At 31.3% G+C, this 13463-nt stretch overlaps 1 protein-coding gene across 1 annotated transcript; it reads left to right on the forward strand.

Annotated features, from left to right (window-relative positions):
• The first annotated feature begins 2668 nt into the window (after positions 1-2668).
• LOC113378680 (ankyrin-3-like) lies at positions 2669-9891 on the forward strand. Its single transcript, XM_026619235.1, has 9 exons — positions 2669-2820; positions 5121-5286; positions 5668-5828; positions 6106-6382; positions 6589-7008; positions 7298-7986; positions 8998-9181; positions 9339-9470; positions 9644-9891. Exons 1-9 carry the CDS (start codon positions 2692-2694, stop codon positions 9796-9798), a joined length of 2313 nt encoding a protein of 770 aa, XP_026475020.1. The 5' UTR covers positions 2669-2691; the 3' UTR covers positions 9799-9891.
• Positions 9892-13463: the final 3572 nt, after the last annotated feature.

The raw sequence follows: 13463 nt of genomic DNA on the forward strand, positions 1-13463 counted from the left end.
TTTGAGATTCACTACGGGGTTTGAAACAAATAATTAACTATTCTTGCCGAACTTAAAACGCAACATACGCAAATACAGTGGTACACCCGACTTACGAGTGTTTCAAGATGCGAGCCGCCAACGAATCGATTCTCGAACTTTGAGCGAGCAACAGCTTTCTAGAAAAATGTCAATGACAAAATGAAAATTTTGGTTGGTTGTAATCAGTGGTGTTGTCGAGCCGGAACACACCGGAACGTCGTTCCAGCAAAAAAAATTCAAAAAATAAAATCGCTACATACAGAAAATGATTTGATAAGTGAATTTTATAATTTATGATTTAGCTGATTTTTATTAAACGTTCCTATTATTTTTAATAAACCTACATAATATGCACAAAATGGTTTTGTAATGATTTTGGTTTCTTTCCTTTTCGAACGGAACCGGAACAAACATGAGAACCGGTTTTTAAACCGGTTTTTAAACCGGTTTTTTAATTTCAGCGTTCCGGTAAAAAAATATTAGCACAACACCACTGGTTGTAATAATGAGTTTTTCTATAATAGACATATATTGACTATTTTATAATAGTAAATTATTTTATAGTTACTTCTTTCAATTATATATTAACCCTTTCGACTCGGATGCCGCCGCTTCGGCGGCAAAATTCATATAAATCTCGGAATTCGCGAGTGGAAAGGGTTAATATTACGTGTGTTGTAAGATTTACCCACGCGAATAAATCTAGGTTTGAATTTTCAACTGTACTTTAATAGTGGCTGTACAGTTATGTGTTGAGTTCGCGTTTTTTGCTTTTTGTATTTTGTCAAAATATTATTTACTTTTATAACTATGGGTCCAAAGAAAAGGGCCATGTCTATTACATTAAGGGGCACAACTAGTGTAACCGCCCAAAAAAAGGTGATTTTTGGGAATTTATATTAAAAAAACTACTTTATCAATCATTTCAAAATTTTAGGAATATATTTATACATGTTTTAAGAATACATAGTAAAATTTTTGAAGAAAAAAATTAAATATTTTTTAAGTTATCGTCGATCTCCAACGACGCGACAAAAAAGACCCTTCACTGCTGCAGTGATTCCGGCCTTCTACGTGGATGAAATTAAAAAAAAAAAATTTTTTTTGTTAAACTAGATATTATTGTCTGTAAATTGAACTACGATAAAAAACACAAATCAAAAATTGGCAAAATGGCGGCGTTTTTTTTTTTAAAAAAAGTCGAATTTTACCCAAAATTTTGGTCGTTTTTGGACTGCCAAAATTCGAGTTTTGATCCGATCAAAAAATCGAATCCGTTCATTTTACGGAGAACTATATATAGAATATGTAAACAAAAATTGATAGTGATCGGATCATTTGTTTTTGAGTAATCGCTGCAGCAAATTCGGAAAATGCTGTTTTGAGAAAAACGCGTTTAAAGATTGAATGATCGTTATACTATATACTATATATACACTTTAAATGGCTGTAACTCAAAAACTATTTAAGATATCGATTTAAAATTTTGGAATGTTATTTTTAAAGGTATGACCTATCAAAATATGGAAAAATTGAAAATATGAGGATGGCGAGGACGTAAGATTGTAACACATCATACCATCATATAATAGGTTGTCAAATATCTCCCTTCCGCCTTTTTGTATTATAAACCAAGAGCAAAAAAGCGGAAGGAAGATATTTGAAAAACTAATATATGTACTGTGTTAAAACATAAAGAGTTAATAAATGGTTACTTGCTTAAATGGCCTTACAATAATTCATAAGCAGCTTTGTGAGCTTTTAGAGCTTGTGTATAAAAATCACTCTCAAAAAGATATAACATGACTAACATCTTTCCTCAGAATTATAAAGAAGACAAGAAAAAACAACTAGTGGAACATGGCATCGTGCCTTAAGGCAAATTATTGGAACTTTCTGTGCCAAAAAAATGAAAATTTATAAAAAAAGCTATAAAATTCTTTGAAAATGTTAAAAAATAGATTTTTGAGAATTTTGACATTAGATTTTATAAAAATTCGAAATATTTTTTTATAATTTGAAGGTTTTTTTAAAGCAATCGCACTTCGTTAGCTGCGTTGTCTAACGGATAAAGACTTGTACGGTACTCATAGAATTGTAAACAAAATCCGTGCTTATTATTAAAATCTCTCGCCAAAAACTAATCAGCACGTCTCCTTATCAATAGGAATCAAATGTTTTTTAAATTACCCAAATCGTTTGACCCGCGTTCCCAAAATCGTCGACGAAAATTTGTATCCGCACAAACACATACACACATCCATTTTTTCTGAGGTATGCTAAAATGTTCAGAAACTTCTAAAACGTGAAGATATAGAAAATTTTCATTTTCGATGTTTTGTCGATCACTATAACTTGCTATACCGGAAGTTAATTAATCGAAAGTAATTTTATTTTTAATATGTAAATGACTTAACAAAACCCACAGTGCTGGAACGAATGAATAACATCTCAATATGTTTATATGGGGAAAATTGCTTCGAGATACGAGTGATACTACATATGATCGTGGTTACGGAACGAAAAACTCGTATGTCGGGATACCACTGTGCATATTTTTGCTGTGCTATGCTAACGTGAAAGATTTTAAATATAGTCATTTTAAGTTTTATTATTATTACAGTATTTTTTTTTTTTTTGCAGGATGGTTTTACGCCTTTGGCTGTTGCCATGCAACAAGGACACGACCGCGTAGTTGCGGTCTTACTCGAGAACGACTCACGTGGCAAAGTGCGTTTGCCGGCTCTGCATATCGCTGCAAAAAAAGACGACGTTAAGGCAGCTGTATTATTATTAGAGGCAAGTTATTCTAGAATCGAATTACTTTGTTTGTTAAGTAACCGATATAAAATACATTGAATTTGAAAGGGAAGAAAGAAAAAGAGAATTATGATCCGGGGCAACAGGATTGATTGTGACTAGCATGAAAAAAAATTATCCCGTGCAGTTTGAAAATAATATAAGTAAAACGTAGAGCTTTTGGTCAAACAGTAATCGATTATTGCGTTTAATTTGTAGTATATTTTACATTTTGAAACTAATTTATTAAAAGGAGGCCATTATACAATGACTATACAATAATCCTTGACCATTTTCCATTAAATCTGAATGAAGTGTGTCTTTTATTACTTCACCAAAAACCATGTGTTTTACCAGTCTTCTTTACACTTTCGAAAGAAAAAATTGTAAACACAATTTATTCAGTATTTAGACGTCAACAACTTTGTACTAAAATGTAACTCAAAACTAATTATATAGTTTTAAATGTTCCAATTCTTAATAGCTTGGTTGAATATTGCGTAATAGTGTAGTGTATTTATGTATAATTAATTTTCAGTGAATATTAATTTTCTGTGCTAAGCGCTGTAGAGTTACATCGAATGCTTGCCGAAGCTTATGGTAACCATGCTCCATCAGAAGCAACATGAAAAAGATGGTTTTCCCGAAATAATGATTTTGTTGTGTGAAATGAAGAACGTAGAAAACCACTAAATAAGTTTGGAGGCGCAAGCAATATTGGTGTTTCACTTATAAACAAATAGCAGAAAGGTTAAATGTTGCAAATACAACTTTTTCTGGCCGTTTGTGGGTGCCCCGTGAGTTGCGAATGAAAAGCAGGTAGAAACCAAAAAGCACTTGTGAAATTTTGTTTCAAAGGCACAAAAGAAAATCAATTTTGTATTGATAATAAATTGATGTAAATTGATCTATTTTAAAAATCCCAAACGAAAAAACTCATGGACAATCTTCAACATCGACTGCTTAACCAGATCAATTCGGCAAGAAGACAATGTATATGACCAGGGTGGCTTGGTATATTGCGAGTTTCTAAAATCTAGCGGAACTGTTAATACTAATTGCTTCCGACAACAAATGATCCTTGCATTTGTTTGAATTTGAACCTTTCATTGATTGAAAAATGACTAGAATTATTCAGAAAACAAGTCATGGTAATTTTGCTGCATGAAAATGCACCTGCACGCAAAAAAGCAGTTAAAACAGGATATAACCAAAAAAATTTGAGCTGCTACTCCATCCGCCATATTCACTAGACTTCTTCCTACTACCATTTATTTTCATCGATAGGAAACGCATTACCTGAGCAGCACTTCGATTCTTATGAGGAATTCGAAAATTGAGTGTCTGATTGGTTTGCTTCAAACGAAAAACAATCTGTTTGTTTCTACAAATTGACTGAATGATTAGTTTAATATGTGGGATAATTAGTATTTTATTTTCGCAAAAAACGCTCACTTCATACTGCCATATCTGTATATATACATATCTCAACATCAAAAATAATGATTATATATATTAACTAAGTCTAATAATAATCGTGCATAGTATGAATAAAAAACATAAACTTCTTTTAAAAAATTATTTTACATCTATACATTTTGGCTATAATCCTAGCCTTTATTTAATGGCAACTAAAAATAAAATTTAAAATGTAAAACAATTGAATTGGAAAAAATTACAAAGAGTAAAAAGTACTTACAATTAGTTAATTTGAGTGTTAAAACAGAAACTTCAATAATCCGGAGATGGTAATCCACTACACTATGTAATATAAATATTAGACTTGTAATTAAACAATATTTCAAAAAATACTAACTTCAAAAATCGCAATAGATATCTGCAATATATGTTTTTTCCGTAAACTGGTTGAAGACATAATGGAGAAATGAGTTTTTAAAAAATAGTTTTAACCATATCCTACGAATGTGTGGAACTAATTTCGAATACTTTGCGCACATTTTTTATTGTTTTGTGAGAAATTTGGAAATACTATCTATCTTTGGAAAGAGATTTAAGTCGCACAGACTGTTGAGTTCATTGCGCTTATTTATTGTTATTGTTGTTATAACTATAATATATATATATATATATATATATATATATATATATATATATATATATATAAACAAAGATTCAAAAAATCAAACCGAACTGAAAATAAACAAAAAAAATTGTTCTGTGGACGCAAATCATAAACTAAATGTATTATTGTTATTATATTTACATTATATTTGGACTATATAATCTTTTAAAAGCAAAGCAGGCCATAATTATTGATTTTTGTTCTATTAATTTTTCAGAATGAACATAATCCTGATGTAACATCGAAAAGTGGTTTCACTCCATTACATATTGCAGCGCATTATGGAAATGACAATATCGCAAATCTTCTGTATGAGAAGGGCGCAGATGTCAACTTCTCCGCCAAACATAACATAACTCCATTGCACGTCGCTTCTAAATGGGGTGAGGAGATTTTTTCTGTTTTTATATTACATATTTTTTATATCTTTCCTCGAAACTATTATCTCATAAAAGTACATATTTTTTATATCTGTGTTAAACCATTCGACATATACCAATAATTATTGGGCAATTGCTTTGATTTTATTTTCGTTTGAAGTAGATATTTTTCACCTTCTCATTTAATAGTTCCGATATTGGTTTAATACAGTCAACTGATTCTTATGTCAACTCGGATTATCGTGTGCTATTTTTATATCGTTCATTGGAGTTGTATTACAAATTTGTGATTGGTAATCCATCGCCATTAAAATACTTTTCTTCAATTTTCGTTGAAGACATTCCGCTATACTTATCATTTCATTGTTTGATTTTGTGTTACAGGTAAGATAAATATGGTATCGTTGCTGATTTCAAAAGGAGCAAATATTGAGAGTAAAACCCGCGACGGTTTAACACCTCTTCATTGCGCAGCCAGATCAGGTCATGATCAAGTAGTGGATATGTTACTTGAAAATGGAGCCCCGATACAATCGAAGACTAAGGTATGCTTTATTTACGAAAAACCGATTTGATCGATCTATTTTATTAAATATTAAATTATCTCGAAACGAAATACAAACTTTTATATCTAAATCCGCCCAAGCGTCTGGTGAAAATGCCATAATAGGCGTAATAATGTTCTTTAATTGTATCATATCGAGAGGAGCTGGCAATGACCAGTTACTTTTTCGCACAATGTATTTGTCTAAAATATCAGCTTATCATATTTTATATAGACTGCTATAATAAATACAAAAAAAATGTTTAATTTTATTTTAGAATGGCTTGGCGCCGCTACATATGGCAGCTCAAGGCGAGCACGTGGACGCAGCTCGTATACTTCTTTACCACCAGGCAGCCGTCGACGATGTTACTGTGGATTACCTGACCGCCTTACATGTGGCCGCGCATTGTGGTCACGTGCGTGTCGCCAAGTTGTTATTAGATCGAAATGCAAATGCCAATGCGAGGGCCCTTAATGGTTTTACGCCTCTGCATATAGCCTGTAAAAAGAATCGAATTAAAGTCGTAGAAGTATTGCTGAAACATGGTGCAAGTAAGTCAATTGTGTTTTGAAGTTTTTAAATAATACTACCAAGGTTTCGACATTCAGCATACCTGGTTAGGCTGAATTCATACAATCGTTTCGTTTTCTTTAGAAGCAAATGATAATGAAAGAAAACTGACAACGCAATCTATGTTAGTTGTTATACATGTGCAATTTTGCAATCACTAAATCGGATGTTCAAATTATTTTTACAGGCATAAGCGCAACGACAGAAAGTGGTTTGACTCCCCTCCACGTTGCTAGTTTCATGGGGTGCATGAACATCGTTATATTTTTATTACAAAACGAAGCGAGCCCCGATGTGCCAACTGTTCGCGGAGAAACTCCTCTTCATTTAGCTGCTCGAGCTAACCAGACGGACATCATACGCATATTATTGCGTAACGGAGCTATCGTGGATGCGAAAGCTAGGGAGGAGCAGACGCCGCTTCACGTTGCTTCACGTTTGGGAAATGTGGACATAGTCACGCTGCTGTTGCAGCATGGCGCTAACATAGATGCGACAACTAAAGATCTTTATACTCCGCTGCATATTGCGGCTAAAGAGGGGCAGGAAGAAGTGACTAATACTTTAATCGAAAACGGTGCTTCTTTGAATGCGACTACAAAAAAAGGTACTTGAATTAAATAATATTATTAGACACGATACTGTCTCTATATTTTATTATATTTTGATTTTCCAGTATCTTTCTTCAAGTACAATACTTTTGAATCTTTTGGAATTAAACTCTTTTCCCTAATGTTTGTTTCTTAAAAAATTGAACTATTTTTGTTCTAGTGCACGATGATTATTTAAAGTCATGCGTTATTTGTTTGGAACATTAAACTTCTAAAGCATGTGTACATGTGTACTGGAATTAATAAAATCAAGAACGATATAATATATAAGCATTGCTTTTGCAGGTTTCACACCTTTGCATTTAGCTGCCAAGTATGGAAATATTCAAATTGCTAAATTGTTGCTCCAAAAAAAAGCTCCTGTAGATGCTCAGGGCAAAAATGGCGTAACTCCTTTACATATCGCGAGTCATTACGATCATCAGGAGGTAGCTTTATTACTTTTGGCTAACGGCGCCTCTCCATTGGTGACTGCAAAGAACGGCCATACACCTTTGCACATAGCTGCCCGGAAAAATCAAATGGATATTGCTACGACTCTTCTCGATCATGGAGCACCTCCGAATGCTGAAAGCAAAGCCGGTTTTACTCCTTTGCATCTGAGTTCTCAAGAAGGACACACTGACATGTCAGCCCTGCTTTTGGAGCACAAAGCTAATGTCAACCAACCCGCTAGATCAGGACTCACTCCACTTCATCTTTGTGCGCAGGAAGATCGAGTGCCATTAGCAGAAATTTTAATCAATAGCGGAGTTGATGTCAATGCTGCTACGAAACAAGGTTACACGCCCTTACATATTGCCAGTCATTTTGGCCAAGTGAATATGGTTAGATTTTTGCTCGAAAACAAAGGAGAGGTTGATGCTAAAACAGGAATTGGTTATACGCCGTTGCATCAAGCTGCTCAACAAGGACACACATTGATAATTAATTTATTATTATCGCACAAAGCAGATCCAAATGCAGTAACCAATGTAGGTATTTTATTGTCACCTAATTATGTACATATATTAATTTTTGTTTCCAATCATTTAGCAGAATCTTAATCAAAAATAATTAATCATGTCTATCAAAATTTATAAGTGAATTTTTTAAACCGCCAAGAATAATTGCGTACAAAATTTTTGTGATTTATTTTCAATTTTTTAACTTTCCCTGGGGTAAGTAATCGTCAAAAAATCGAAAATGAAAATTTTTGCACATCTTTACGGTTTCTGAACATTTTGGTATACCTTAGAAAATATGGATGTATGTTTGTATGTGTGTGAGTTTTGTGTGGTTTTCGGGAGCAGGGATCAACCGATTTGAATTAAAAAAACATTCGATTTCTATTGATAAGGAGACGTCCTAATTAGTTTTTGGAGGCCAGCCGTTTAGGAGATACGGAGCAAAGAGTTCAGAAAATAGAAATTAAGTTTTTGAGAGAACAGACCATCCGATTTGATTGATTCAAATAGCATTTAATTTGTAATAATGAGAATGAGTGAAGATTTGTTAAGTCCAGCCGTTTTGTAGATACGGAAAAGTGCAAAAAATCGTAGATTTTGAGAGAACGATGCATCCGATTTGAGTGATTCAAAAAACATTCTGCTTGTGAAGAAACGATTAGTTATTGAAGAAGGCAGACAATTTTGTTTGAAAATATGTTTTGGATTTTAATTTTAATTTTAGCTACAATTTTAAATCTCATTATACTTAAAATAAATACTTTAAGCTCTTAAATTTTGTCTATAAGATACGAATGATTAAAGCTACATTATTTATAAAAATCTATTTCACAACATTTATATTCTTTGAATATTTAATTACGGTACGGAAGTTCCAGCAATTTGCTTTAAGACATGATGGCCATGCACTACTAGTTTATTGTATTTTGTTTTTGAGTGGTATGAGATTACTATTGAACCTCCTAAGAAAAAACTACTATAAAATCCTCAATAACTTTTAGAAAAATTCTTTTTATTATTCAACTCCGATTTTTTCAGAACGGACAAACAGCTCTAAGTATCGCTAATAAGTTAGGATATGTCACTGTAGTGGAAAGTCTGAAAATTATAACTGAAACAAATATTACAACTAATTATACTACTACTATAGAAGAGAAGTATAAAGTAGTTGCACCAGAAGCCATGCATGAAACATTCATGTCGGACTCGGAAGATGAAGGTGGTAAGTACTTATGTAAAGAATATACAATGTGCTTTCGATATATGGTTTGTTTATCAAAAAAACAGCGATTTCTAAAACTACTATTATCATGCAATAGCAGTACGCTCTCATTAAAGATGTGCCATGATTATGAATAATTGTCTATTGTATATTTTAGGAGAAGATCCAATGTTGTCAGATCAGCAACAATATCGTTATATGACTGTTGATGATATGAAGTCCATGGGCGATATGTCAATGCGCTTGGATACAACTCATGATGATGCGCACGATAATCGACATTCTATGGGTATATTATTTTTGAATGAAAGTAACTAAAAAAAAAACTATAATTATAGCCCTACTGAAGTCAACTTTTTGATTGGCATGTTTATTTTTTTATTGTTATTAATATTGATATTTAGGTTTTTAGCATAATGAACTATTATATTAAGAATCTAGATTACATGTATTGTATTTCAGCTCCATCCATAATTAACGAAGCAGCTGTGAACCGACATTACAACAAAGAAAATTATGCTATGAACACTCAACCTCTGGGTGCTCCATACAACGTGAATATTGCCAAAAATCCTGTTCATATAGGGTATGTCATCTACTATAACATCACAACTTGATTTCTTACATCTATTTCATAACTCAAACTTCATAAAAATATCACGCTAGAAACCATTTTATTAACTTATATGCTATATTTTTTAAATATTGTGCGCCACATACGAGGTTCTTCAGTAATAATATAGTCATAATAAACAATGAGTTTTAAACTTGACATTTAGACTTGATTTTTAAAGATTTTTTTTAGCATTTTGAGAAAATATAGTATAAAATGATATAAAATTTAAATATTTTTTAAATAATAATGGGTAGTACTGCCCTATTAAGACAAGTCTTTGAGCTGAGTTAAACTCCAAATCAATTCAGGGAAGAACTAGTTTGAGAGTTTTTCTCATTTTTATTTCACTCATACCGCAGTTTCAATTGGAAACATATTTTGATCTATATTTTTAATTGAAAATGCACATCGCGCTGCCCGATGTCAGTTTGCCAATAAAATACAATATATGGAAAAATTACAAAGTCGCATATTTAAAAATATGCTAGTTTTAGTAACATTTCCGCAACTGTATAGCGTCAAGAAAGCTACGATCATAATCCTATCAGATCTTGGGCGTCATTGTCGCAGTAATCAGTTCAAACATATAGCTCGATTTCAAAACTACTTTTAAAAACAGGCCAAAGGATCTGCCGATAGACAGAACAGAAATCTGCATTTATTGCAAAGGCCTATTTTTCCCCCTAAGCCAGACAAAGCCTGGTTAACATTTTTATAAACATTTACTTTTCTTGCTTTGCCTATCTTCTGAATCTTTCTTGAGTGCTCGACTATTTTATACAGGTGCACTTCCGATACGTAATTTATTTTACCAGAAAGATTAAAATCATCAGATTTGAACTTGAAGAGTTTAATTATATTTTGGTATAGATAATTTTACTACTACTAATTTCAATTTGTGGTTGTATCAATATTTTTCAATATAGCATATCAATTGAATGGTTTGGTGGATGTATTTGTTCATCAATATTAACATAATTGTTGTCATGCATGTTGCTGTCAAATAGTTTTAATGAAAGCATTTCAAACAATTTTTATAGGGTTTTTTTCATTTAGATTTCTCAAAGTTAAATATACGCTTTACCTTAAACTCTGATTCTTGGTTTTGCTGGTATTTAGAATTATACCTGCTCGAAATTAAATTTGATAAGTAACACTTGATATTAGCTTTTTTGTTTAGTTTTTTCATATAGTGTAATAAAAATAAATGACGAGGTGATTTCGATAAGGACTGATAAAAACAATGTGCTATTATATATAAATTAATTGGATTGCTTACATTTAGCTAGTCATTAGTAAAACAATTAATGGTTATGTATTGCTTAAAATAATATTTGTAATGAGGTGCGATAATTTATCATCTTAACGATGAAATGTCTTTCATGTGGTATTATGTTTATTTAACCTTTAGAGTAAACGACTTTGCTCCCAGAATTACATCAGGAAGCAGGCGGATAAAGATACATCCTATGTCTAGGGCGAGGTACCTAAGAAAGAGCTTTTTTTTTCAAAGTATTTTGTTTATCTTCCGTAACTATTTATTTTTTCAGTATTTTTTTTATTAACTTTTTTTATATAAATAGCTTTTTGTACATAGTTTTATCAGCAAACTTTGATACATAACAAAGCTAAATTTTATTATTCAATATTTTGTAATGTACACTAGTAAATGTTGTAATATATGATTAAAGACGTATGTTCGTAAATATTGAGAGATTGAAATAGGTTCTTAACAATGTATTTTATTAGTCATGTGGTTGATTTTAGTTGAGCATTTTTAATAGTATTATGGAGCATAGCTGTTTACTTCAATCAATCTGAATCAAATATTAAAAAGTCAATTTTGGGTTTGTGGAACTGTTAGCATTTTTTTATATATACATTAGTTAATTTCTCATCCCGTAGTAAAGTAAGACATAAATGCTGCTTATTGTCTTCCTCATTTAGAAGGCTACTGATACACTTTTGAGCATCTATTCAGTTTATTGTAATATAATTACATCCTATGTCGAACAAAAGAAATTACTTTCCGAACATTCTAATTCTTATATTGACTTTTAAGTTCTTTTTTTATAATGATTTTAGGTTGGTAATTATCATTAATATTGCATAATGCATTTAAATGTAATTATTATAATCAAGAACAGGTTAGTTTTGCATGCAATTACTGTCTTGTTTAATGCCAAATTCAAAGTTTGCTTGTATCATTTGCATATGTATAAATGTGTAGAATTAATATAATTGATTTATATATTTTTAATAAGATATTAATTCAAATAATTACCAGATTATGATGCTTAAAAATATTTATTGTGAGCTTATCGTTTTTGTTTACTTTTAATCAGAATTTGTCATTTTATCCATATTTATAATTTAATTCGGAGCAAAAACGATCGTTTCATTCGAAGTAACATTTACCTGAATAGAAAAAATCTAAGTACAACTCTATGAAAAAGTAGCATTTGTTGGTACAAATGTCTCTAATTTTTTTAAATAGTTTTACAACATTTGATTAAAACAAGATGATTGCACAACTCGAGTATACGATCTATTATATTATCAAACGTGTCATATTATCTATGAACGATCCCAAGGATATATAAGTTTGGCCAAAAAATTTTGCTCAATATTTTCGTTCTATCAGCACAAAATCACACTCAAACGATATAACCTTTATAATAAAAAATCCGTCGTCTTTATTCAGTAAATGGTAAATTTACGTAAATTTCTGTTAAAAATGGTCGAGTTTGACCATTATATTCGACAAAGTAGATTGTAAACATAATTTACTATAAAAAAAATGTTTACAAAAATGTTTTAATTTTGAAGACGAATGAAATATATTTAAAAAAAAATACAATAATAGATAACCAACACTTCTACATCACTAAAGCATATAAAACAGTGCTTAGAATCTTGGGTCGATTGATATCGTGTTTATTTTATTTCATAATCAGCAAAGGATTGCATCTAAACGGAGAGCCGAATATAAAACGGTTTATTCTGATAACATTTTGAAACTCATACTACATATCACAAAAACAAGGTAAATCATGTCCTGAATTGATATATATTTATTATCGAAATTAGGTATTGATATTTCACAAACGAATTCGGTCTCGGCGTTCCGTCTAATAAATAAATGCTGTTGTATCTGCGCAACTATTCAGAAGTTAAATGGCTCGCATGCAAACGAGTAACGAGTAACTCTAATGATTCGTTTCAATTCGGATCATGCAATTAACTCGAATGATTCGATTTCAATTTTTTCAATGATTTTTATTATTTTTATTCAAATTTTTTTCATACATTTTGTATAACATTAAATATTTCTCGGCTTGATACGTTTTGATTCGAATCCAGTAAATTGTGATTCAAGCCAGGTTGTTAAGGGCTTGTTTGGAATGATTCCAATTACTTGATTTGAGTTGGCACGTCACAAATTATTTGCGTTTTAGTTGGATTTTGATTAATATTAATGAAGCTGGACACCATGTGTACTATGATGCGTACCTCTTGCTTATCGTGTGGGAGGGTAAAAAGTAAATTCACTTAAAAATATTTGAGCCATGTTACAAGAATATTGAAAGTAAGTTTGTTTGATCACAGTGTTATTGTATACTTTGATTTACACAGTTACGTAAGTAGAGTTAGATGTATATATTT

The sequence above is a fragment of the Ctenocephalides felis genome, unplaced genomic scaffold (genome assembly GCF_003426905.1).
Source record: "Ctenocephalides felis isolate EL2017-DRISC unplaced genomic scaffold, ASM342690v1 CF-g0.4_SCAFFOLD_01886, whole genome shotgun sequence".
NCBI classification, from domain to species: Eukaryota; Metazoa; Arthropoda; class Insecta; order Siphonaptera; family Pulicidae; genus Ctenocephalides; species Ctenocephalides felis.

Coding starts and splice junctions, on each gene's coding strand:
- LOC113378680 (XM_026619235.1), top strand. CDS start 2,692: ATGCAACAAGGACACGACCGCGTAGTTGCGGTCTTACTCGAGAACGAC. Junction 2,821..5,120: donor CAGCTGTATTATTATTAGAG/GCAAGTTATTCT, acceptor TTAATTTTTCAG/AATGAACATAATCCTGATGT. Junction 5,829..6,105: donor CGATACAATCGAAGACTAAG/GTATGCTTTATT, acceptor ATTTTATTTTAG/AATGGCTTGGCGCCGCTACA.